Here is a 27,372-nt window from a genome sequence, read left to right as displayed (position 1 = left end):
TTGTGCTTTTCTATTTCTTTTATATAAAATGGCAACTCTTTCCCACGAGAAACAGCCTTTTTTCTTAAATGCAAATCATCCAGGGCTTCTGGTATCACTGATCAGTGTATCCTGCCTTTCATATGGCTGTGAGGAACAGAGCATGATTTCAAACATAAGTCGGTTTGGCTGTTGGGTTTATCATCTGGAAAGAAGGACCGAAGCCAGCTGAGCTCCGGCAGTTGCCTCCAAAGTGACTTACTCCCTAAGTACAGAGCCAGTGAGTTCCCTTCCAGATGATACATGAACATGGATGAAGCGGAAATTTTCTTAATTCCATCCTGGTTAGTGGCTAGGTAAGAATGACAATCTATGTGGTCTCTGCCTAAAATAAGCTGGTTTCTCCTCCTCTTTTCTGATACCTTTACCGGGACCTCAAGTTACCCTTGAGCTTTGGCAACACTCAAACACAACGCAGAGCAGAGCAGACGTTCCAGAGCCCAGCTTCTCCCTGAGCCCTCTCCCTACAACCCGCCGTAGATTCGCTGCCATGGGCCACTCTGTAAACGGGGAGTAAATTCCACTAACACCGTGTCGAAAAGAGATAACTAAAGAAAAGAAAAAAAAAAAAAAACTGATGGAAAGTTGCTCTTTTACCTAAGAAATCATCCCATCGTTCCCCCACAATTCAAAGATTTGACGTTTTGACTGTTTGGGGACCATTCCTCGCTAGGGATACTTCAATAAAACTGAACTCCCCTCAGGCCATCTGGGTGACGATGTTGTCATTTCAGCTGTTAAGGATAACTGTACACAGATCCAAAATAACAGAGGACGTCCTTTTATTGGCTGTCCACAGGAGTTTGGTCACACAAGGAGGTGAAGACTGTGGCAGGTGTGGTACAACACAACACCTCGGCTAACTACTAAACAGAAGGTTAACTGATGCTTGATGGGATAAAACCCCGGCAGCCCTCTGCGGCCCAGGCGCGCCACCTACCCATGTAGAATTAAGCTGAAGAAGCTGGCGACGGATGGCGTGGTCCATTAGTCTTGGTTTGTTGCACTGTCTTCCCATAAAACAGCACTTGAGAATTCACAAAATTAAAGAAAAAAAAAGAAGAAGAAAGAAAGCAGCAGTTGCCTTTCAATACCATCACCACCGTGAACAGACTGCAGCGTGGCATGCAAGTCCACATCTGGTCATTGTTTCCCTTTAGGTTTTTCTTAAATTAACAAATGGAATGGCATGTCTGTTTCAAATATTAGTAGCATAACACTTAAGTGCAATTTCAGTCCGGCCACAAGTGTCATAAACCTTCCGTGTATCTGTCCCAGAACAGCAAGAGGAACGCCCAGGCAGCCTCCTCTCCGCCCAGACTCCGACTGGGGGCCCCCGGAGGCTCCTCCCTCCCCACGCCCACCCTCCATATTCCAAAGACCTGAAAACAGCTACGTCTCTGTTTCCACCGTTATCAGAATGGTCAGGGTGGGGCAGAAAATTCAAATGGAACCAAGCTGCCAGCCTTTGGGTCCTGCCCTCCTCTGCCATCAGAGGGGGATCCGATTTTTCTCCCAGGGCTCTTCCTGCCTCAGGACCTGGAGTCGTCGTGGCCACCCCGGCACTGGGTCGCCGGAAGTCGCGGTGGGGCCGTCCGTCCGTCGCTCCTGCTGTCTGCAGCCCCCGGGCCGGGGCCCCGCGGTCACACGGAGCTGAGCTTCACCAGGCCGCGCACCGAATCCTCGTGCAGAGAGTCCTGGCTGGCGAGGCCCAGGACGTGCATGGTGCGGCTGTGCGCCAGCGGGCTGCCCGCCAACATCCCGGGCGGCGAGGGCGCTTCCTCCGGGGTCAGGAACTGGTGGCCCACGTGCTCCTCTTTCAGGGGCAGTATGTCTGTGAGCGCGGCCTCGGCGGCGAGGTTGGGCATGGAGGAGGGCGGCGTGGGCTGCCCCAGTGTCAGGCTGGCGCAGGGCGTGCCCAGGCCCGGCTTCCCGGGCAGGTGCAGCTCATCGCTGGCTAGGCTGGGCTCGCTCTGCAGCAGGGGCGTGGCCGCGGCCTGCAAAACGAATTTGGTGCTCTGAATGCACTGGTCTTGGTCGCACTGGAGAGCGGGAGGGAGCCAGCAAAGAGGAGGCGAGAGGAGTTGGCAAGGGGTGGGGAGGGAAGGGGGCACAGGGGGCAGGGAGGGGCGGGATACAAGAGAGAGAGAAACCCGTTAGTGACACCTGGGTCAGGGAGGGCAGAGAGGGTGCACAGTAGCCCAGTTCCATTTGGAGACACCTGGCTCCTGAACAGCTGCTCAAACTAATAGTCACCCACAGGTGTCCTGGGAGTACCACGCAGCCGCAGGCTTGACGCCCCGGCCCCTGTTCGCAGACAGGACCTAATTTAAAAACACTCCCGTGGACAGAGGCACGGGCCTTACCACCTGCAGTGGCCTGAGGCCAGTGCTACTTCTATGCTGAAAACCACTTTTACCACATTGTTTTAAAAATACAGGGGCCTGTCCACCCATTTCCCAGCAGCATTATTCGCAATAGCCAAAAGGTGGAAGCAAACGTCCATCGAGAGATGGACGGATAAACAAGATGTGGTCTGTACAGACATGGAGTATTACTCAGCTGTAAAAGGGAAGGATATTGGGCTTCCCTGGTGGCGCAGTGGTTGAGAGTCCGCCTGCCGATGCAGGGGAGGCGGGTTCGTGCCCCGGTCCGGGAAGATCCCACATGCCGCGGAGCAGCTGGGCCCGTGAGCCATGGACGCTGAGCTTGCGCGTCGGGAGCCTGTGCTCCGCAACGGGAGAGGCCGCGGCAGTGAGAGGCCCGCGTAACGCAAAAAAAAAGGAAGGATATTCTGACACATGCTGTGGCATGGATGAACCTCGAAGACATCATGCTCAGTGAAATAAGCCAGATACAAAGGAAAAATACTATATGATTCCACTTATATGCGTTACCTAGAGGAGTCAAACTCAAAGACAGAAAGTAGAATGGTGGCTGCCAGGGTCTAGGGGGAGGGGTTGGGCAGTTACTCTTTAATGTATGGAGTTTCACTTTGCAAGAAGAAAAGAGTTCTGGAGATGAATAGTAGTGAGGGTTGGATAACAATGTGAATGTGCTTAACGCCGTTGAACTGTACACTTAAAAATGGTTAAAGTGGTACATTTTATATGTATTGTGCCACACACACACAAAAAAAGAAAAAGACACGGTCAACAGAAGCCCCTGAGGGCCTGATCAGACTATTGGTAAAAGCCTTAGAATTCCTCGCTGCTAAGTTTTCAACAGCTTCGAGAACCATTAATTGAGCTGTTTTTTTTTTTTAATCTGTGAAAGAGAATGTCAACATTTTACAAAATATTTCATTTTCTTCGAAGTGTTCTTAAATCTTAATCTCGTGTCCTTTGTTTAACTTTACCTGCTGGGCAAAGGAAATAGTGGAAACACATTTTTCTAGCTGGGGGAATTTGGGTCTCTGATACCGTTGAAACCCTTCCCTTGAGCTGTGGGCAAGTTTCCGAATAACTCGGAGATCTTGAACTTGAGTCTGTGCGGTGACTTGTTACCGAGTTTCAGGAGCAGGTGTGGCTATTAGGGGAGCTTATCCTGACTACGTCTGAGCAATAAGCGAGGCGCTCCACTGTTTCTGAAGAAGTTCTTAGAACAAACACGTTTCCCTTCTTTACAGATGCATCTCGTATGGGTGGGTGCCTTGCTCAAGACCTTACAGATAAAAGTAGGGGATGGATCTGGGGTTTGGGACTGGGATCGTCTGACTGCAAACCCCTTTTCACCACCGCACATTCGACAGCTAGTAGGTGCTTAAGAAATGTGACTTGTCCATTATCCCCACTCTCTTTTTTCTGAACTCTAGAGCTACCATTGAACCACATACTCATAGCTTTGTGATGGAGGGACCTTGCCATCTTCCTGCCCAGACGCACACCTAGAACTTCCATCACTCACCGGCCTCCAGGCACAGAAGCAAACCAAACGATGCAACGCAGCCTTCAGGGGAAAAGAGAGTTTTCCCGAAGTCACACTTCTTTTACTTCTTCTGCTTCAGTGTGTGTGTCCTTCCTAGCCACGTGGGTTTCTTTCTAAAATCATGAGTGGTGGGCCATCCCCCAGCCGGCCCCCAATCCTCCAAGAGGAGGTGGAAGAGACACCATCTCTAAGGAATTTGCGGGTTTTAGAAGTTCAAAGACCTTGGTTTCAGACAAGAGTAAAGCTCATGACGGAGCTTTAAAAAGGGAAAGCAAATCCTGGCTTTTCTCTGATGGCTTCATTCCAGCCAAGGGACCTTCAGGACGCTAAGAAGCTAGGAGAAGGGTGGGAAAGGGCTGGGGGGTGGGTGGAGGGCTACTCGGATGAGACAAAAATGCCATTAAAAAGTGCTTGAAAGGGGCTGATTGTTAGGCATTGACAGTCATTTAGTGTCTGCATTTTCCCAGTCGTCACCCGAATCTTTTGCCACACCAGTACTTATCCAGTGGGCAACTGCGTAGCCTTCTCTGCTCTTGCAGGGAGTTTCTGCTCGGGGCAGGGACCAGGGACCCTTGCTGCTGTGGGACAGCACAGCTGTCGGAGCTGCAGACAGCTCGGGTCCACTCACGCTCTCCAATGCTGTCAGTTCCGTTCAGCACATCGGCTCAGTCTTGACAGAGCAGAGGCGGAGAAGAGCAACCTTCCTGATTAAACATGCATCTTCTGGAAAGTCTCCCAGGGCTCTGGATATACTGTGCTTTGCAAAGAACATTTTATGAAAATCACCATTTATTGCTCTGGCGTTGCCTCCATTTTCTGTAGCTCAGTGCAGCCTCTGAGCCGCCGCCCCCTGCCCGTGACCCCAGGGCTGAGATGCTGCCCCAGCCAGAGAGCTCCTGCTCTCAAGCCTGGCCCCTTCCTGGATGATGGAATCTTCTTCTCAACTCTTCTTTCTGGAGCCCTCACTCATCCTAATACCTCGGTCCACACAACACGCCCAGCTCTGGGGAAAGATGAAACTGCAAACTAGATTTGCTGGTCTCTGTTGACCAGAAGAAAGCCTTTTTTTCTTAAATTGAAAACTGATTGGCAAATTCTATTTTAGGGATCAGCCCAAGCAATTCTGACTGGCTGGCTCCAGACTCACGGGAAAATACTGGGGCTGGCCAAAAAGTTCATTCGGGTTTTTCTGTACCATCTTATGGAAAACCCCGAATGAACTTTTTGCCCAACTCAATAGATTAGAGGTCAGAGCTGGAGGAGATTCCCAAGGTCAGGCGGCACAAGCATACGGGGGAGAGGCGGGCTCCCCACTCTCTTTCTCTCTTTCTCCCTCTGTCTCTCCGGTCAAGTGTCCTTTCCCCTTCCCTGGTCACGCCTCTCCAGCCATGCCCTGCAGCAGAGCTCACGGGCACCCAGCAGAAAACCCTGGGACAAAAGGGCTGCCGACAGTGCTCTGTTGAGTTCCTTAGAGCTCACGTTCGCCGGGAGGTCGATGTGGAGTTTGAGGGGCCCTCTGAGATTTTGCACTAAAGCATCCCCGCGCTGACTTAAACGAGACACCTGTGAAACAGCACAGCATAAACTGGCTTTGCCTCCTTAAATAGGCTGTTGATTAATCAAACAAGTTATTTACGGAGACAGCACTGCGCATGTGCAAGACGGGACCCCATGTCTTCAGGATGAACCCGGAACCGGGAATTTTTCACTTTATGGAACTCAGAGAAGTTTGTGGAACTCAAAGTGTTGCCACTGGAGCCCTTTGGGAAGTGAGAAGTCTTTCAGTAAGGAAAACCTGGCTTCCAGCAGCACGAGTAGCTTGTATGGACTGACTCAAGACTGGCTAAACAGCTTCCAAGTTTGAAATTCCCCGAACCCCTTAAAGTTCGCCTGAAACGTGGATGGAGGAGACAGATTTGAGTCCTGCCTCCTGTCTCCTTGAGAGTCAACCTTGCAATAAAGCTCTTTCTTTCTTCAAAAGCCGGTGCCATGGTCTTGGCTTCTATGCACATTGGGCAGTGAGTGAGCCCTTGCTAGGTAGCACCTGGAGGTGGGTTTACTCTGAAGCTATGAGCTTAAGTCCAGGGCCTTTTGTTTGCTTGCTTTCTAAGGCCTTGCTTGTTGTTTTGTCTTGCATATTCTTTTCTTTTCTTTTTTTCTTTTATATAAATTTACTTATTTATTTTTGGCTGTGTTGGGTCTTCGTTGCTGAGCACAGGTTTTCTCTAGTTGCGGCGAGCGGGGGCTACTCTTCATTGTGGTGCACGGGCTTCTCATTGCGGTGGCTTCTCTTGTTGCGAAGCATGGGCTCTAGGTGCGTGGGCTTCAGTAGTTGTGGCAGACGGGCTCAGTAGTTGTGGCTTGCGGGCTCTAGAGTGCAGGCTCAGTAGTTGTGGTGCATGGGCTTAGTTGCTCCGCGGCATGTGGGATCTTCCCGGACCAGGGATTGAACCCGTGCCCCCTGCGTTGGCAGGCAGATTCTTAACTGTGCCACCAGGGAAGTCCCTCTTTTTTCTTAAAAAGGGCTCCAGATTGCATGACTCAGGCCCCTCCAAACCTGGGTCCACTCCTGCACACACTTATTGGTGCTTTCCTGCGGCCAAACCCACAACACGTTAAAACTGTAGCAAATCTGTCCTCAGCCTCATGGTCAGGACCCTGTTGAAAACACGCTCCAGTTTCCCAGGAGTAAAGCTTAAGGACTTAAATATGTGAAAGAAAACATTTAGCCTAAGCCATTTAATTTTTTTAAAAATCGAAATGTCACAAATCTTTTCAAAATGACTATTTTGAACAGTGACTTGTGTTATCTGACTTTAAGCACCTGTTCTACAGGGATTTGTTTAAATATTTTAAAAGATGACTGTCTGAGTATAGCTGTGGATATTTCCATTGTTATAGGGACTGCTTTCATATTAATAATGAACCTACTCTGTCCCCTCCTCCAGTTTACCTTGCTGCAAGATTGTATCAGTGAGAAGATTGCTGGGACCACCATGAACCTAAGTGTCTAAATCCTGCTGTAACCCATAGCTTTGAAAATAGTTTGCCACATTTAAACTGATTTCTATTTAGAAGACCATTCCCATTTGGGGCGCCCAGGGACCAGGCTTTCTTCCACAGGATACTGTGTTATAATCTTCCTATTGGTTCATAACAGGACACTAAAATGGGTTCCAATCAAGGAAAGTGCAATTAATTCCACTCTACCCAGTGGAACGTATAATTCTCATGATACTAACTTTGCATGTTTTGGACATCTTTTTAGAAGAAACTCAATGACTAGGGGGTATCTGATTTAAAAAAAAAAAGTCCAGCCTCTTCCTCATTTTGCACACTGCCAAAATTCCAAGGAGGATGGGCTAATAAACCATCATTGGTTGCAATTCCCATATGAGAACTTCAAGAACTTCAAGGGACAAAACAGCCAATATTTTCAGGGTTACTGTGAAGATGACCCATGAAAAAATGTCCGTACACCTTATTTGCCCATTCTAATCCTTATTTGCCCATTTCTTCTTGATTTTTCTACTTAATTTTTTCTCTCTGGCCTCACTAATTCTCTTCTCTTTCCCTCTCCATCTTTTCCTTCATTGATTTCCTTCCCTCTTATCCTTTTTCCCTCTTCTTGCTTTCTTCTTCTCCTCCTTTTCTCCCCCCCCCCCCCTTTTCTCTTTGACCTTTTTAGGCCACCAACCCGCCTTCCTGGCTGTTCATTCAAGGACTCATATCTTCAACCAGTAGAGGGAGACATCACTGCTCACTTTTTTTCTCTCACAACTTGGAACAGGGCTTATATTCCAGCACTAACACCAAGAAGCCATGAGGTATATTTCAATGTATCTAACCAGTTATATAATCTTAAAGAGAAACAAGCAAGCAGCCAGAGATTGGACAGTGACAGTCCATCACTATGAAGAGGAAATTGAGAAACTCACTGTTTTCATTCCAAAACAACACTTGAACGGTTCATATTTATCAAATATTAGATTGAACCAAATGAAATTGTCATTTTTTAGGTCAAAAGTCATCCAAGTGCTCACTACTAATAGAACAGAAACATGACTGCATTTAAGAATGTCTATGGACAGACCCTTCTGTTGGCAGCATAAAACTAATACTGTCTGGAGTGCTGGAGCATTTGCTGTGGTTGCAGTAAGTCACTGACAGCTGGCTGACTTACTGCCCAAATGAAGCACTGGCGTTTAACTTGCAAAGAAGCTTATGGTTTCAGATGTTTGGATGTCACACACATTATCACTTAATGTTACAGTTTAAAAATACCATAGAGATAAGTTAGTTTTGTTTCTGCAGGTTTTCAAATAAAATTGCTCATGGTGGAATGCATTTTATTTTACTCTAGCTGACTTCTTGTTTGAAATAATCCTAGCATACAGATTAAAGGCTGCCAAAACCAAAGCTAGGTGTTTTCTAGATGGTCTTATATACAAACTAAGAATACGTAAAATTATTTACTTCTTTTGCTCCAATTCTTTCAAAAGGATTAGCATTGGGCATCAGTTATTTCTGCTTGGCTGTGAAGCTTTGTTCTGGGGTCTTATGAATGCTCATTTACTTTAATAAAAACACTATAAATTTCTAAAATCCACCTAAAATATAGGTTAGGAGGAGTGCTTCCTCTTTATTCTTTTTTAAAACATTATCATTTAAGTTTGCTCAAGTTATTTTTTCTATTATATTTGATTTTTCAGACTATGCATGAAGAGTCCTTCTGTGAAACTAGTTTAATAAATCATGCAACTGCTAGGTTTAATCTTGTTTTGATATTGGATTAAGAGGATTTAAAATGAGGTTAAGTAAATATAGCAAATGATTAAAAAAAATCCAACAATTATGTACTATGTTAGGGTTAGGGTTAGGGTTAGACTATCTTTGTGTTTAGCAAGTGACCCCAAAGGATCACAAGTGCCGGCTTTAAACAAACTATGATCCTGATGTCATACAGAACTTAAATTATTTGACCATCAAATGAGATATGCACACTAAAAAGTGGACCATACCTGAATGTCATGACTGTGCATAGACACATTGTCATGGAAAGACCTTCAGTATAAGGTAATAATAAAAGCCAATAATGAGGAAAATAGGAATAACTAAAACATGGTCTTCAGTTGACACTGGGGTTATGTGCACAAAATTCCAGTGTGGATCCTCAGAATTTCATGGGTGTTCAGATGACAAGGGCTATACTGGGGTCACATGCACTATTTAAATACATTAGATGTCACTTCATTACTTCTCTAACGTTTTCTTTCTTGGGAATCTGTAGTAGAGGGAAGATCACTTAGTTACTAAATAACCATCCCCATCCCCCAATTATGTGAGATGGTAAGTTAACAGTGAATTTTCCCATTTTTCAGATAATAAGACCTCTATGGGTACTTTGCTGCCAGCTATCTATCAATATTTACAAAATTTTTCTGCCCTGCAATTATCAGTATGTTTATCTAAGGCTAAAGCCTTTACTTTTATTTCTAAAATAGTACAATTTCCCTAGGAACACTTTTCCTATCATTCAGGAAACGCCTTTCTGATCTAGACTTTAATAATAAAATAATAGGCAAAAATTTGGCCCAAGATACCTAGAATCTCTTTCCCTCCAGCCTTTCCTTTCTCTGCAAATGAACATGCCAAGTCTGGTGCTAAATATAAAGTCTCCAAATGCTCCTCCTTTGAGGTGAGCACTAGAAACACTTCTAGGTCAGAGGAATCATGTTCCACGGCTAAGTCAGTATTTACTGCTAGTAGAGCGGGTAGCAAAAATGGGGGAATACGGCAATGTTGGCTGCAAAAGGCCCTTTAATCACAGAGATAAGGCTTCTATTCCCAGGAATGGTGGATAACCTACACTGGACTAGTACTGCCTCTGTGTACAAGGAAGTATATAAAACTGGCCAAAATACGTGAAGCAAACAGTTTCCAATAGTGCACAACAGACAATGCAAGGCTGCAGTCCCCGAGAGGAGGGAAACTCACAGGTGAGCCCCACAGTCAACCAGCCCTTTCCTTGGGAAGAATTTCCCAACCATGGTATAGGCTGAACAGAGCAGAGAAGTTCTTCTGAGTAGAGAAAGCAGAGATCAGAGGGTAAGGAAGCTTGAGTGGCTGGATCTGTATGGCAGGGCATTGCAGAAGACGATGCTGTGCAGAGAAGGGGGCCAGAAATGCTAGTAGGGGTTTCCCACACAAGTCTGTAGCTGTGCTGTGTATGTGCAGGAAGAGTCCCTTCCCCCTTCACCCCCCAACCCCCCCAACCCAGGCTTATGAGACAACAGCTATAACGGGGCTGAGAGAGGCATAGAGATACTAGAAGTTGAGAAAAGTAGTGCTGGGGGACATTGATCTCATTAACACCCCCAATACCTTGTTAACATGCCTGGCATCCAGCTATCACATTAGGAAGGCTATACCTTAGGAGTAAGAATCATGCCCTAAACTAAGACCCTAGACCGGCCCTAACAATGGCTAAATCAAACCCTGACAAGATCTTTGAGGGAGACAGAATTTGGAGGTTGAGCTCCTTCAAATTAGAGGGGCATGAGAAACATCTTGGACTTCCCATAAGTCTGTACTGACAAAATATAATACAAGCCTACACAAGTTCAAGATGATTAGCCACTAATTGAACTGCCTGCTAAAACAAGGATCAACACTTCAAGAGATAACAAAATCCAGTCTCTACAAATATATTACCCAAAATATATCCAATAAAATATCAATATACATACAAATAAATAGAAAAATGTAACCTAGAGTTAAGAAAAAAAGTGGTGAAAAGGAACCAAACCCAACTCAGCCCAAATATGCTTAGCAGATAAAGACTTTAAGCAACATAATAATGTTCAAATATTATAGTAAAATATGGCTTCAATGAGTAAATAGATAGGGAATCTCAGTAGAGAAATGAAACTCAGCAGATAAATTAAATGAACCAAATGAAAATTGTAGAACTAAAAAGTATAACAACCAAAGTGAAAAATTCTCTGGATTCATTTAACAGTAGATTGGAGAGGGCAGAAGAAAGAATCAGTGAACATGAAGACAGATCAGAAGAAATTATCCAATTTCTGGACCTAGAGTCTGTTATACAGAGTGAAGTAAGTCAGAAAGAGGAAAACAAATACTATATGCTAACACATATATATGGAATCTAAAAAAAAAAAGGTTCTGAAGAACCTAGGGGCAGGAAGGAATAAAGACACAGATGTAGAGAATGGACTTGAGGACATGGGGAGGGGGAAGGGTAAGCTGGGACGAAGTGAGAGAGTAACACTGACATATACACTACCAAGTGTAAAATAGATAGCTAGTGGGAAGCAGCTGCAAAGCACAGGCAGATCAGCTCGGTGCTTTGTGACCACCTAGAGGGCTGGGATAGGGAGGGTGGGAGGGAGACTCAAGAGGGAGGAGATATGGGGCTATACGTAAGCATATAGCTGATTTACTTTGTTATACAGCAGAAACTAACACACCATTGTAAAGCAATTATACTCCAATAAAAAATGTTGAAAAAAAAAGAAATCATCCAATTTGAAGAGCTGAGAAAGAAAGTTTGAAGAAAAATGCACAGAGCCTCAGGGACTTACCCTCTGGGGCAAAATATCAAATGGTTTAACATAGGAGTAATTGGAGTCCCAGGAGGAGAGAAAATGAGATGAGGCCCCCCCCGAAAACTGAAGACATAATAGCCAAAATGTCCCAATTTGATGAAAAATGATAACTTGCAGATCCAAGAAACTGAGTGAACTCTGAGGAGTTTAATAGTGGAGATCACCCTTGGACTAGGTCAATAATTACTTGGGTACTGATGTTTCCACCTGGACAAACCTTTAACACAGACTAAAGTGCTGCAAAATGGTTTGGGCTTAGGGGAAGCAAGTGAAGAGAAAAAAAGAAGAGTTAATGTGTCATTGGTTAACACTGTCATTTGTAACAGAGCAGAAACTGAAGTTTCATAGATATTTGCTTGGTCCAATTGTAGGTTAGATTATGGAGTGGTTACATTCAGTTCCACAGCTGGTTTTGTGACTGACCACAGCAGCTTAATCATCGTTCTGCATGGAAGCCCTGGGTGATGTGATTTCACAGCCCTGGGAGGAGACTTCATGCCGCTCTGCTCCATAAGACCTTCCCACCTGGGAAACTTTTGGTATATGGTTAAAGAAGAGCACTTTCCTTAGAGTTAGACTGCTAAGGATGAAAACTCAGCCCAGCCACTGGTTAGCTATGTCACAAACTTAGCATCCCTGAATCTCAGTCTCCTCAAAGGGGCAATTAGAATACCCACATCAGGTGGTTCTGTGAGGATGAAATGAGATGATAATGTAGCCCAGTGCCTGGCACATAGTCAATTTCTCTCTCTTTCTCATTTAACCAACACTCACCGAGACCAACTACCATAGGAACTAGCCTAGACAATGGGGATATAGTGCTGAACAAACAGCATTAAACATTCAGTTATTATTTTATTATTGCCTGAAATGTTTTTAATAGAGGGTAAAAACTTTCATTCACAATTAAAATTCATATATCCTGAAATTCGGCTTAAATTCCCTTTAACGTATAGATGATTGATAACAGATCTTTTGCAAAGAGCAGATTTTGACAGGAGAGACAGGGTGAGGATAACGGGCTGTGGCGACTGAAAGCATATGGGAGGGAGTCACTCTACACACAGCATTCACGGCTACAGCGCAGCAAAGTGTAGGGTTGACAGCAGGGACTGTTGGGGTCGAAGTGTGAAGTTGGAATTGGCCAAATTTACTGAAGTTCTCTGTGCCTGTTTTATTCATTCTGTAAAATGGGGATAAAATTAGTAGCATCCTCACAGGGTCAGCGTGCGTTATCCATGTGACAGCATTGGAAGGGCATGTGGTATGCTACGTGCTGGTAAGCTGTGGGATCTGGTAAACACTACGCAGTGGGAGCATGAATGAACTGGAGAGAGGGGCTGGGGCGGAGACACGTCCAGCTTTACGGTCTGCTTAGTGCCAGCCCTGCCCGTGCAGGACTGTCTCCTCCCCCTGCACTCCTGTTAATATTGTATTTATACCACCGAAGCCATAACGAACAACGGAAACAATGGAAAGGCTCACGCTCTAGTGCCTGAATGGCCATAAATGCACAGTAGAATGGACCATTATCTGGCACAGTGATGTTGCCCTGCTGACAAGGCCGGTGGCCTGGATGACAGGCTCTGAGTTGGAAGGAACCCTGAGGGTCAATGTCCAGCCCTCCCGCCAGTGCTGACTCCTCTGTAGCCACGTTGCTGGGGGTGCCACCTCCCCCAGCCTGAACACCTCTGTGGCAGGGGCTCCCGTCTGCCATGAGCTCTGGGTGTTGGGCATTCCCCTCTTGGATTGAGTACCATCTGCCTCCCGGGCCCACCTTCCGGTCCCAGTTCTGGCTTGTGGGACCATGAAGAACATATCTCATCTTACTTCCCCAAACAGCTTTCAGCTCCTGCCTCTCCTGAACACGTTCTGACGTACTGGGGGCACTCCCAGCAGTGGGTAGGCGCCTTGGGACCAAAAAGAGTTCCCCCAGCCTTAAGCCCAGTGGAAACCTGGGTTTCCCCTAACACAGGCAGCATGGCAAGACAGGAAGCGCAGGGCGCCCCAGGCAGTTAGCTTTTAAATTGATCTGTCTACAGGCAACTCACTACTTTATAATTGGCAATGATTTCTCTGTAATCACATGTGTGCTGGGGAATTCTTATGAAGTGAGAAAAACCCAACCTACAAATCATTTCTAAGATGTAATGAAATTTTGATGAAAGCTAAATTTAACAATTAATGAAGTTGACATATTCATGGGTCTCATAGACATTAAACATTTATTAATTTTGATTTTGCTGTTTTCTTTTCATGTTTCAGAGCTCGTAATTTTTTTTCAGGACTTAAAATTTTTCATAGTCCCCAGAAAAGCACACAGGTGCTTTGCCTGTGGTGTCTAGTGGGTAAAATGACCATGTCCTGTCTCTTGGCCCATGGGTTAATTTTATCCTACCAAGGCCATCACTTCATGAAGCCATGTTGCCATGTCACTGCACCAAAGGGAACTCCTTCCCTCTAGTTCCTAGTTCCACATTCAAGGTGGAGCCTTTTGCAGATGTGACAAAATTGGAGGAAGAAAGGAATGAGGAAAGGAAGACAGGAACAAACTAATATTTATTCAGAACTTCCCTTGAGCAAGCCCCTGTGAGGGGAACTTTCAAATACATTCAGTTGAATGTTTAACCAGCACCTACTATGTGCCAGGCCCTTTGTTATAAAGTGGTGATGGGAGGGAGGTGAACATCATTATCCCCTTCTTCATTTTACAGTTTAGGAACTTAAGACTCTCAGGATGAAGTGACTTGCCAAGGTCACCCAGCCCCGAGTCAGTCACTGCAAGCCCAGGCTCTCTGATCCCACATCCCAGCTCTCTGCCTTTCCCTGCTGTGTTCAGTTGTACTTAAATCTGTCCATTTGCAAAGCTTTTCCTTCCATTGTCTTCCATAATTATCCTGTTCTATTATCCTCACTAGTAGTATCCAATTAGATAAAGAAACTTGACCTGATGGGGGCAGAATTGGCAGGCATGGGTGGAGAGAAAGTTAGCAAAAGATAATAAATGCTGATTTCAAAAAATAATCTTCCAGGGGCTTCCCTGGTGGCGCAGTGGTTGGGAGTCCACCTGCCGATGCAGGGGACACGGGTTCGTGCCCCGGTTGGGGAAGATCCCACATGTCGCGGAGCAGCTGGGCCCATGAGCCATGGCCGCTGAGCCTGCACGTCCAGAGCCTGTGCTCCGCAACGGGAGAGGTCACAACAGTGAGAGGCCCGCGTACCGCAAAAAAAAAAAATCTTCCAGCATGTGGGATGAAATCAGATTAATATCTCAGATGACAAACAGGAGCATGTCTTACAGTTTTTTTAAAATGCTAGATCGACTGGATTCTAGGATAACTAATAAAATTGATTCACATCTCCAGTATTTCAAAGTGAATTTCTACCAACCATGTCATTCCTTCCTAAGTACGGCGAAGCAAATCTTCCCCGAGCTTTCTATATATCAACCTGCAGGGCGCCTCCCCCTATCCCCAGGCATCCGAGGGTATCCCATTTCTACATATTGAAATCAGCTTCCCCCTAACTGGTACCTCCTTTTATATCTCCTGTTGGTGATGTGTATGGTCATCTTGTCACCAAGCTGAAAGGCAGGAGGCACCCCTGGCTCCCTGCTCCCAGATTTCCACATCAGCTCCATCTCCAAGTCCTGGACTGTCAAAGCCTCTTTTCTGAACCCACTCTGCTGTCCTGGCCTGTTTGTCATGGACTCTGTTGTGGGTGATTCAGGTCTATAGAGAGCAAACAGTGGGCCACAAGACTGGGTCCCTTTCAGAAACACTTCTTTAGGGGAATTTGTTCCTGATAAAGAGAGGCCATTGACTTACAGACCACTGAAGAATTTTAAGGCACTGATGGTCGGGGCCAGCCAGACTGTGAGCTCAGGTGCCCATGGAAAGACTCCGTCCCTGCCCCGTCTCCCAGGTGCAGAGTGAAAACAAAGCATCCGTCCCACACCTCCACAGAAGCGTGACCCAGGGACCTCTTTGGAGAGGCACCAGTCAGTTTTTGCTGTCAGTGAATGAACAGCTTGTCTGATTATTTGCACTGAGGTGTGCATGGCTGATCTAAGGTTTTGGCTGAAAGTGGGGAGACCTGGCAGCAGAGTCCGCTGCACATTTAAAGAGGGGCTGAGGGAGCGGGTGCAGACTGAGGCAAAGGGACGGCACGGGACTCGGGGACTCGCCAGACAGCCAGCCCTGCTTGGGGCAGCTCTCGCTCACCCCAGACAGCAGCCCGGTTCTGTGTGAGGGGCTTTCCAGAGCAAGCTGCCTCAAGTTGTTTCTGGAAGAGATGTTGTGTAGCTCCCCGACACAACCCCAAACAAACTGACCACCTGTTGGGCGGGGGGCGTAAGCCTTCGGCGGATATCGCCTTAATTTAACGCTTCCTTGCCCTCTCTGAGCCTGCCAGCCCAGGGGTGTCCCGGGAAGCTTTCTAGGTGACTGACTGTTACAGGTCAGTGAACACAGATGTGGGAGAGAAGCCTCTGTGGGGCGCTGCAGGTCCTACCGTATCGCTCTGTGACTGTGTGGCCCCGTACGCGGCCATCCCGTTGGAGGGTGCGGCTGGCCGTGGGGTGTCAGGCTGGATGTACCCTCTTCTGTCAATGAGGCTGCAAGAGAAAACAGAACAATGCAGGGGTCAGAGAGCGAATAAAAAGCCCAAAACACCGACAACGCTCTCTTAATTTCCATCTCGGGGGTCCGTTTTCTGTGACGGGCCCCCAAGGCGCTTCAGAATACACCTCTGCTCGCCTTCATGTGTGGTCAGGCTCCAGAGTCTACCACTTCTGCCCTTAGAAACGCCTGGAGCATCTGTTCCCTCCCTGCCACCTGCTGCAGGCCCCGCACTCCCCCCCACCGTCCTGATCACGTCACCCCTCCTGCCTGCACAGCCTCCATCACCTGCCATTGGAGCCCAGACCCCCTTGCTCGGCCTTCAGGCCTCACACAACCTGTCCTCAACCTTCCTCTCCGGCCTCAAATCCACATCTTGTCACACATGGCATTCACAGCTTCATTCCTTCAACAAGCGCGTCTGAGCACCTACTACGCGCCAGTGCCCTGCCCGGGAGCAGAAGCCACGCACCCGCTGTGCCTTCTCTGCTTTGTCGTCTCTGTTTCTGTTCAGGCTGTGGCTTTTAATTGCCCGAAGTCACTTTCCCTTCCCGTCCGCTGTCCATTCTTCTCGGCCTCCAGCCCCTGCTCTTGGCCCTATATCCGCTTTCTTCCCTCATCTGGCTTCTCTCAGCCCTGCCTGTGATCCTCCTGCTGGTACATGCCACTGCTGGCCTGATGTCACAGTGATCTATACGAGTGACTTCTCTGTGGAGCAGCCCGCAGGCCCCCGAGGGCAGGCTTCATCTCGTCTCCCCCACGGCACCTGTCCCGGAGGATCTGGCCCCTCTGGCCCGCCCTCGGAGCGCCGTGGGCGCCGTATCACATCACGCTGGCTCCACGTGTTTCCGTGTGCGCCTGTCACGAAGCGTAAGCACCACGAGGGCAGAAACGGGGTCTTCTTCATCATCATTACCTCCACAGCTGCCCCCCAGCGGGTGCTGAGCAAACGCTTCTGACTGAGCGAGTAAAAACGGGTCCTCGGTCTCCCACCGACACGTTTCCTGAACAAGGTTTCTGTGTTTACTCTATGGCACTGTTGCCCAGGTAGGAGGTGCGGGTGAAGCTTCCTTCGCCATCAAAAGGGTTTTTGCCTATTTCCTCCCTGAGTGAAGACTCCGTGTTGACCCCGGGTCTAAGGACAGAACTGCAAGGGGCAACAGGAGGTTCGGCCACTAAGTGGGGCTCCCGCCCTGGCCTCCCGTGGGGTGGGGCTGGGCCTCTGAGGGACGCCCCGAGCACATCCACGTGCCCACACGCTCCTCCTCCTGGGGGCGGGGCCCGGGCGGCTGAAGGCTGTTCCACGCGTCAGCTCGGCTTTCAGAAGATACGCGTTATCATCACAGCTACCACCTCAGGTCTTCCAGTGACAGACTAACAAGCCATTAAAAAAATACTTATGACAGGATCTGGAAGTGGGACTCTGCTTCAGTTTCAGTCAAATCCCCTGAGGTTTAGAAAAAACAAGAGGCTACAAGAACCTCCATCCTCCAAAGGGGAGGTGTTGGATCCCCATGCAGGACCGTCAAAGGGATTCTCAGACCAAGTCTGCGGCCACCTTCAAGGGTGTCAAAGAGCGAAGGAAAGGGCAAAGAAGGATGTCCTGGGGAGAGGGGTCACCGCTCCTGCCAATGATGAGATCCAGGGGTGGGGCCAGGCTCAGTCCCTGGGAGAGAGCTGGTGTGTAGCTGGCTCAAAGGGGCATGCCGGGGGTCAAACTGTTTGCTCCCAAAGGTATGCTGAAATCCCAGCCCTGGTAGGGATGAAGGGGTGGAAAATGTTAACTTACACTGAACTTTGAAGTTCCGGTTCACTGAAATGACACTATTTTGGAGGAAATGAAAGTGCCCCGAGTCTTTTTTTTTTTTTTTCCAGCTGACAGAAGAAATTAAGGGACTTGCAGGGGAATTCATCCAGGAGCAGAAAAAGAACTAGGTCATCAAAAGAGTGGGGACAGCAGGGATTATAGAAAAAGTTGTTCTCGGCCTGCTTCCCATGCGTTCATCCTGTTCAGCCACGCACCCAAGACTGTAACACTCTGCCCCAAGCCTCTTTCTGGCCCTCAGAATGGCCCTCGAGCCCCTCCTAAGCTCACCTCATCTCTTGCCTTGCCCCCCGGGACCCCCCTCACTCCCCCAGTTCCTCCTCTGACAAGCCGGGCTCTCCTCTCACCTCTGGGCCTTTGCACATGCTGTCCCTTCTCTCCTCCCACAATTCCTTTTCCCCAGTTCCTCCTGATCCTTTAGAATGGTTCATACCTTACATCCCCCTCCTCTGGGAAGCCCTGCCAGGTGTCCATGGAAACTGCACCCCGACCCCAGCCCAGCCCCTCCCCCTGTGCAGACCTGCCCTGGACAGACCTGTATTGTTGACGTTCTCTCAGGCGCATCCCTGGACCCCAGCACACAGCACGTGCTCAGTGACAGCGGCCAAGTGAATTCTTACGACTGGCTGACCCACAGCACCAGCCCGTAGGGCCTGACCCTGACCACACCTTGGGACTTTCTGTCTTTCCAATCTTCCATTCCTCCTGCCAGACTCGTTATGAGGACCCCCTCCCAAACCTGGCTGTTCCCACCCTGCTGCCCCCCCCCCAAACTCTGGGGACACTGCAGGGAACGGGACACGGGTCTTTGCCCCCGTGCTCCATGGCTCTCACGGGGAATCTTGAAGACACCCTCTCCCTCCCTCGTGAGTACATCGTCACACTAAGAATGCTTTAGACGCATCCCAGGCACATGGCGCTGGGCACACAGGTGGTGCTTAGTCCCTGTCTGAGGCGAGGGACACTGCTCATTCTTCAGCCTGTCTGGGATGCCCGTCAAGGCCCTGGTGCTCTTTTAGTGCACAGGGGTTGGGTGAGGCAGGGCAGAGACAGCAGAGGGCGAGGAAGGTGACAGGAGGGAACAGCGAAGACAGACACCATGCCCCTGCCCACTTCTGCCCAGGCCAGCTCTGGGAACCTGTGGGCAAGCGAGAGAGGGCAGCGCCCCATCTTCCTGCACAAACCCTCGAGTGGTCAAGCTCTTCCGAGGGGAGGGCCGTCCCTGAGAAATGCTCCATCCAGGGGGACTTGGATTTTGGAAAGAATACAGCCTCAGCTTAGCCAAACCAGCAAATTTAATCCAGTTGTGGAAGAAATAATTTCGCCATGATAAGACTTGATCTATAAACAACACAGAATGGCGCCAAATGCAAATCAAAGACTTGGGAACGGGAAAAGAGATTCGGGCAAAACGTGAGACTTCTATATTCCTTTCCTAGATTCAGGTGTCTATTTCAGAGACGGGGTAAGATGCTCGTTCATGTCTCTTTTGCCTCTTCTACTCTGTGCTTCATGGCCTGTCCCCACTATCCACACACACCATAATAAATAAACACACACCAGGAGGAAACACAAAGCTAAACTGTGAAAGCATTTCCAGAGGGTTTTTCTGGCCTAAAGAGCCCCAAGAGGGACTCCTGGGTGAGTCTGGAGCTCTCTTGGGGGAGGGGCACCCTCCAGGCATGACGGACGCCCTGGCCTGAGGCAGCCCTTCCGTCCAGAGCCCTTGGCTGTCGCTTCCTGCTGTCCCTCCTCAGAGGAGGCCTGGGAGGGGCAGGTCAGGGGCCCCCGAGGGCCCCAAATTCAGGACGAGTGGCACACTGGGCTCCCAACTTTCTAGACCCAAACTGGAAAATGATCAATTTCTAATTACCCAATGGCACCAGGAACTATAATCCAGTACCAATTAATAAATGGCCTTGGAATATGTGTTTGCTATTTTGGGGGGCGGGGTGGGGGAGGGAATCACTCTTCCTTCCCTAATGAAGCTTCACTGAGGCTGACGATCAAACCCAGTTTGTGTTCCACGAGCACAAGTCAGTGATGACTGACCGTGCAGCTCTAAGTGCACAGCGGGGCTGCTGTGGACACGAGCCAGTAGCTTTTGTGGTTTCTCTCCATGTACACAGTTGGAGGCCAAAAGCGAGGAAGGCTTGGAAACTCATTCTAGAAACCTGGAAAACTTGCTTAGCAAATAATGTTTGATTTGGCTAATCTGTTGGAAATATTCTACAAGAGCGTAACTCATGAATAATCAAGACTAGGAGGCAGCTTCTACCATTGACACACACAGGTTCTGACGTCAGACGCCTGGGTTTGTGTCCTGACCAGGCAGCGTTTACCACCTGTGTGATCTTGAGCACGTTATTTAACCTCTCTGTGCCTTGGTTTCCTCTTCCATATAATGGGATATAATAGTACCGACCTCATAGGTACAGAGTGAGGTTTTAAAAGTTAATCCACGTAAAGCACATAAAACAGAGCCTAACACTATCCAGTAAATGTCAGCCACGGCCATTATTAACAGGACTGCTGTCTTATCATCACCACAATCTCCACTGCTTCAGCCCACACGGATCTCTCCCTCTGAACTGTTTTAGCGTTTCTATTCTGCACAACTCAGCTCTTAGCACTTATGTCTACAGGCTTTCTAATTGCTTCCTACCTTGTGTCCTGCTCCCTCATGACAGCTGGATGTTCAACATCATCTAATGATTCATGGGGTCACCTGACTCAGTGTCCCTGTTTTGATCCTGAGGGGATTTTCCCCAAACTTGACACAAATTCAGTAGAAAGTTATGCCAAGCATAACACAAGCCAGATCTCTACATCGTTAAGGCCACGTCTCCGCAGCACAGAGCGGCGTGCTGACCTGGCTGGCGGTCATTGCCGCCGGCCAGGTCACTGCTGCCCGAGGCCTGCGCTAACACACTAGGGTGTGTGCTTCCCCAGGTCTGTTATCGGGCATCGTGCCATCTGAATCTTACCTTGGAGAAATGGGCCCACACAGGGCAACACAGCAATTTGTAAAGATATTTCCGTAGCTGTAGGGGTTGTAATTCTCTTTACCTCTTTTATTTGACCAAGATCCTTTAATCTGAAAGAAAAGGATAGTCAATGACACAGTATCCATCACACCAATGTCACAGTTTGGGCCGATCAGAAGAAGCCTGTAAAGAATGCAATGATCTTTACTCATTTCTTCAGCAGAAGAAACGGAGGTACTTTTCTCAAGGAAAACTGGCATTAACCCCAAACTTGGAAATATCCCCAAACAGCAGGTGAGACCGGGGAGAAACAACATTCTCTGGGGAAAATAGTCTCTTATTTCTACCACATGGTACTTAAAAGGCAGCTCACATAAGCCAGTGGAGATTCCTTGATGCTACATTTAGTGTGTTAAATAGTCATGAAATGAATGGTAGCAGAGAGGAGTAACACACCTCCCCTAATGGCCCATTTTTTTAAAAAAGATTTTTTGATGTGGACTATTTTTTTTTTTTAGTCTTTATTGAATTTGTTACAGCATTGCTTCTGCTTTATATTTTGTTTTTTTTTTGGCCACGCGGCACGTGGGATCTTAGCTCCCCGACCAGGGATTGATCACGCACCCCTTGCACTGGAAGGTGAAGCCTTACCTATTGGACCACCAGGGAAGTCCTTAATTGCGCATTTATGGCCTGAATTCAGCCTCACCACATTGCAGAATAATTCTGCAGGGTATTTCTCGTGTTCTCAGTTAGCATATACACATAGCTGTCTTAACATTCTCGGAACTCATCTATCTCATCAGCACTGGTTTTTCTCAAGTCTCGGAGGCAACCTAATTCTGAGACATTGAATTCATGTACTGATAGAGGCTTCTGTCAGAGTCCAAATATTCAGAGCAAAAAGGACCAGGCTCACGAAGAAACATTTTCCAGCATTACGTTTTCTGGTTTTGTATTTCCTCTCCACCTGCATTAAGTACAGGCAGATAATCCTGGATAAAAAGTTAAACTTTGGGTCAGTGCGATTGCCTCCCAAAATGAAATGGAGCCGTTATCTGAGAGAGGCCAGCCTGTGAGGTCTCTCTTCATCGGGGCAGGGTGACAAGTTGCTGATAGAATTATTGCAAAGGAATAGAACAGAATCCCTCCTCGGGCCTTGGAATTGGGGGGTCACTCGGCCAATCTTAGTATCTAAGTGACGTGGTCAGAGAGCAGGACAGTTTGGAGATTCGCAATAGAGAAATTGGAGACTGATGTCGGAAAATGCTTCCCGTGCAGGCTCTTTGCTCCCAGGGGCTCCCATCTGGAAAGGGAGCCCGGGCCCCTCACCTCTTCTTTCTCTATTTCCCACGAAAGAACATGCCCGCGTCCCACCCCACCAGGAACTTACGTCTTCATTTGTGGTCTGGTTGGAGCTGATCAGGTACGTGTGGAAACCCGAGAGCCCCACGATGGACCAGACGGAGAAGAAGCAGACCACGGCCTCCAGCACGGTACCCGGAGTCAAGGAGGTGAACCAGTAGGACCGTGACGTTCTTAGGGCCCCAGGGAGCTGGATGACTGAGATTTGGACAGAAACCGCCCCCAGGCCCTCACTCAGGCCCTTGCGTCCACCTAGCCTGGCATCAGTGGTCTTGTAGCCAAAGGAGACCCTCAGGGGCAGGCACGAGGCCACATTCTCCTTCACGGCACAGCGTTTGTGCTCAGTTAAGTGATCGGTGGGCTCCCTGAACAGGTCTCGTTCCTTTCTCATGGCTGACAGTTCCTCTGACTGTCCTTCCCACCCGAGCTTGGCCCTTTCCTCGTGACTCACCGTGTAGCCAAAGGCGGCGGCAGCAAAACCAGGAAGCACGCTGGCTGGAGCTGGCAGCGGCCCAGGCTTTTGATGAATGGACCCAATACTGAACATCACTTCAATCACAGGCTCTACCTTTGGCTTCTGAAAGCTGGGACTGTAGCACTGACAGGTTTCCCTCTCGACCTGATTTGAGGCTGTGACAGTCATTTGCAGGGCTGACCTCGGGCGGCTGAGACCAGGCGGGGTTTACCTTCCTGGCTTTCTCTGTCCCTGGATGGCCCTTCCACCCCCTGGCTGCCTGCCCCCACTGTGGATGGGCTTCTGACCCGGTGGGGCCATTTCTCGGTGTGGCATCAGGGTGAGCGGTATTTTTTCTTAGGGGACCTTTTCCCAGCTCCTCAGCCCACCCCGACACATAGGGCTGTCCTCAGCTATTGACAGGCAACTAGAAAACCTGGCTCCACACCAGACTGTGAGTGATGGGGAGTCTCGAGTTCCACAAGATGCACTAAAACCAAAGGAGAAAAAGCCTGGCATTCTTCAACAGACGAGATACATCAGCCAGGAGTGTGGCCATTTGAAAAGACTAGAGAATATTCCTGTCCCACAAATACTTATAAAATTCTATTTACAAGATAAAGATGTTTCTCAGGAAAAAATAATTCATCATAGGTCTGGGAGTTTAAATACCCATCATGCATCCTCCATTGATAAATTACAGGCCAGAGAAAGTAAATACTCATGCTTTCCTAACGCTTCCAGGGATGGAAGCCATAGATCATGCTGTAATACATCACCATTGATTTTTTTTTCAGGACTGGATATCATTTATCTTCAGAGCAGAGAAATGAATGTATCATCCGGTGCAGCACCGTCCTCTGCCACATCATGATTAACAAAAGCCACTGTCCGGCATGTGGGGCTGCACACAAAACAGGGGGAACGAATGCGCTTCCTGCTTGTTCACTGACTTTCAGCTTCGGGGTACACCACTGGGTCTGCTCTTGGAAAAGTGGAAAAATGCTGTATTTTTCTTTCTAAGGTTTAAATTTCTAGAAACTGCAAGGCCTCAGAAAAGCCCCACCCAGAAATTAAAAGGACATCTCAAGAGGAGGACGCCCAGCTGGCCAAGGTGAAGACAGCGCAGAGCAGTGGGATCTTGCGGATCCAACACAGGGTGCCCCTGGGGGGTGGGAGTGCTGCCCGGTCCTCTCGGAGGAAAGAGGTGAACGGGCTGCAGGAGGAGCCGCACCTACCAAGGAAAGGAAGACTAAGGTGGATTCTGGAAAAGGGGATAAGTACGGAGGGGTGGGGAGGAGATGCAGAGAAGCAGGCCCCTCCTCAGGGCTGCCACCAGCCCTTCTTTTCTGCCAGGGTTTCCCAGGGGGACAAACGGTTATGGCAGAGGCCTCGCTGCACATGGGGACACAGGGATGGTGGCCCAGGTAGCAAAGAAGATCTCATTCTCAACCGCCTCCTGACAGGTCGGGGCTCACAGACGCCCCCCCTCCCAGCCTCATCTCCCCACCCAAGAGGACACAGATCGGGGAGCAGCCACGTGGGAGCTCTGCCCGCACTGGCTTGAAAGCAGAGAAGTGGAGCCCAGGGAAAATGATGAGGAAGTAGTGGGAAGCCTGCGTCGGGAGAACCGCGTTGTATAAAGGGGGATGACACTGGCAGTGACTTTGCACAGGCTGGAAGGAAAAGACAAGAGGCAGAAAGGTCAAAGAGGAGGTGACAAATGGAATGGAAACAAGGATAGAAAAGAGAGAATGAAGAACGAACCAAAAGATTTATTTACTGAATAATACACGAAGAGCCCAACTTCGGTCTCGGAAATACTTAGATGTCAACGACAGTTTACAATCCAGGCAGAATGATGGTCATGTCAAAACACATGTAACATCCACACGTGTGAACCAGGTAAAAGCTGGCATGTGAAAGTGGAGGAGGTCATGGCATCTAACGTGGCTACGTCTCCCTTTGCAGCTCCTGTTCCTTTTGCGGCTGCTGTTCCCTTTGTGATGCCACTTACATGATTACCTCCAAAAGGAGGCGTTGTTACCAGTGGATGTGGAGTTTTAAATGTTTATAGCAACCCCCCAAATTCGCAGTGTTCTATATTAATATCTCATGTGCTTGGTAACATTTTATAAATAACAGAATGCAGTTTCACTGTTAGCTCACAGCTGTGTCCAAGTGAGGAATTCAAGGTAGGATGCAAGATGCAGCCCCCTCCGCCTCTCCCCTTACAGCTGCCGCTTCGCCCACAGGACGTCTGAAGGAATAATCATCATCATTCGTAACAATGGCTGACATCACTGGCTGTGTGTCAGGTCCTGTTCCAAAGGCTTCACGTGTGATGAACTGGGAGATTAGGATTGACATAGATACACTAACATGTATAAAATGGATAACTAGTAAGAACCCGCTGTATAAAAAAATAAAATAAAATTCAAACAAAACAAAACAAGAGCTTCATGTGGATTAATTCACTTAATCCTCAGAGCAACCCAGTGAGAAGTGTGATTCCCACTTAACCGATAGGGAAACCGAGGCAGGAAGCAGTTAAGTAATTTGTTTAAGAAATAGCAGAGCAGGGATTTGAAGCTTGGAAGTCTGGCTCTGCCAGTAGGACAGAAAAGCCATGGGCCGATTCCTTTCTGAATTCTTAAGGGACACGTGGCTCTAGGCTGACCCCAACCTCTGCTGGGGGAGATCAGGACCCTCCTTGTCAGGGTTTCTTGAATCTATCGCACCTTAAGGAGTCCATCCCCCTCAAATTCACTCTCAGACAGAGGTACGAATATCTGAACAACACATCTTCTCACTGACCCGATAGCTTGACGTTGAAATTATCTATGCCATAGTAAGTTAAGAAACATAAATTTCTTTTTTTTTCATAAATTTCTTTTTAATGTATCAAAACCCACTTACTGATTTTTTTTTTTTTTTTTAAAAAGAGACATGAGTGGAAACAGGCCAACTCCAGTAGGAGCCAATTTAATAAGCAGCTGGATGTTTATTGCATCAGAGATGGGTTCCAAATCACAGCCATTACCACTGCCAGCCTCCATGTCTCCTCCCCAGCCCCCCAAAAAGAAAGGGAGCCCCCTCTGTGGCCAAGAGTATGGCTTTAGATTCCCCACAGCCGCTAGCTCAAAGTGCTGCACACTGAGGTACTCGCTAGACGACTATGGAATTGAAAAAGACTGAAAAATGCCGGCAGGCAGGCGCCCCTCCCTTGGGTTTCCACGCAATCCCACAAGTGCCTGCTCTGTGCCTTTCTAGGCACCTGGCCCGGCACTCCGGACAGCAGACGGTGGGGGAAGGTAAGCTTCCCACCCTCAGGGTACAGGGGTCTGCTTGCCTGTGGGCAGGTAAGCAAGGGGAGACGACCTTGCAGGGACATGGAAATAGTATTGGGCAGAATGGTGAGGGCACCTCAGTATTTGGAGAATCGTAAAAGGTGAGAGGTAAGGAACCAAAGGTTTTTAACCTTATTGGGTTCCTACGCTTTTCTCAGAAAAAATGCACATAAACACATTTTTTTCCTTATAATTTCAGGAGGCTTAAAAACGCCCCTGATGCCTCTGCAGGGATACACATGGACCCCAAGTTAAAATGTCCTGATTTATTCTAATCCCTTCATTGTACAAATAGGTAAAATTTTATGTAAAATGAAGGGCTAAGGCCCAGAGTAGTCAAGCCACTTACAAAAACTCACATCGCACATCACGGCAGAACAGAACTGGAACTTGGTCTGCAGACTTCTAGGACAGAAAGAACCCTTCCCATGGCTCCAAGCTACGGAGTGTCACATGACAGGCCTAACTTTGGAGCCTCAAAGCTCACAACAGCAAGGCTGAGGCTGCCCGTGACATGCAACCTTGTCCATCAGTCCCACGCCTTAGAGCCACCCCTGGGTGAAGAACTTGTCTCTGTTAATATGTCATCACCCATCTCCCCACATTCCAGCAATCAGGCTGGCGACAGGCTTTTTTGCCAAGTGCCAAATCTAGATTACAGTTTATTTTAAAAAGTCTGTATTTCATGTGGGTTTCCTCATCGACCAAAATCCCTGGATTCCAGAATGGCCAGGGAATGCCAGAGTCCAAGGCTCTGCCTCGGGTGCTTCCACTCTGAGCACTGGGCGTATGTGGCCAGGGTGCCGGTCACACCGCACGGTGCTGAGGGGCCTTTCTCTGTGGGCACCAGCCAGGCACCCCTGGGTCCTCCTGCATCTTATTCTGCTTTAGGTCTCTGTCTGGGGTTCTGACATTGAAAATATAAGAAACAGATGTTGTTGGTAATCATCTCTTTCTTTCTTTCTTTTTTTTCCCCCTAAAAGTTACAGTAAGATAGGCAATGCTCACTTACAGGAAGAGCTTTGATGGAAGGGCAGATCTCAGTGATAGACCCTTTGTCCTCTAGATTGAGGGTCTAAATCAGCATTTAATCCTTTTAGATATTTAGGTTCAGGAACTTGTCAGTATATTTTCCTCATCATTAGATGACCCTATAATCCTTAGATGGAGATAAG

General features: G+C 48.1%; 1 protein-coding gene across 4 annotated transcripts in view; it reads right to left on the bottom strand.

Moving 5' to 3' along the window:
- Positions 1 to 804: 804 nt before the first annotated feature.
- ZDHHC14 (zDHHC palmitoyltransferase 14) overlaps positions 805 to 27,372 on the bottom strand; it is a 278,540-nt gene continuing 251,972 nt past the window's right edge. For 3 of the 4 annotated variants that reach the window (XM_073789775.1, XM_073789774.1, XM_019951847.3), the window contains exons 6-9: positions 22,422 to 22,524; positions 21,029 to 21,138; positions 16,110 to 16,212; positions 805 to 2,081 (exon numbers count right to left, since the gene is read on the bottom strand). In XM_073789775.1, the coding sequence (XP_073645876.1) occupies positions 1,683 to 2,081; positions 16,110 to 16,212; positions 21,029 to 21,138; positions 22,422 to 22,524 (715 nt within the window). In that variant the 3' untranslated portion in view covers positions 805 to 1,682. The remainder of the gene's footprint in view (positions 2,082 to 16,109; positions 16,213 to 21,028; positions 21,139 to 22,421; positions 22,525 to 27,372) is intronic. The other variant, XM_019951848.3, reaches the window with a different exon arrangement.

This window comes from Tursiops truncatus, chromosome 12 (genome assembly GCF_011762595.2).
Source record: "Tursiops truncatus isolate mTurTru1 chromosome 12, mTurTru1.mat.Y, whole genome shotgun sequence".
NCBI classification, from domain to species: domain Eukaryota; kingdom Metazoa; phylum Chordata; class Mammalia; order Artiodactyla; family Delphinidae; genus Tursiops; species Tursiops truncatus.
Note: the sequence above shows the minus strand (reverse complement) of the source record. Positions and strands in the feature narration are given on the sequence as shown.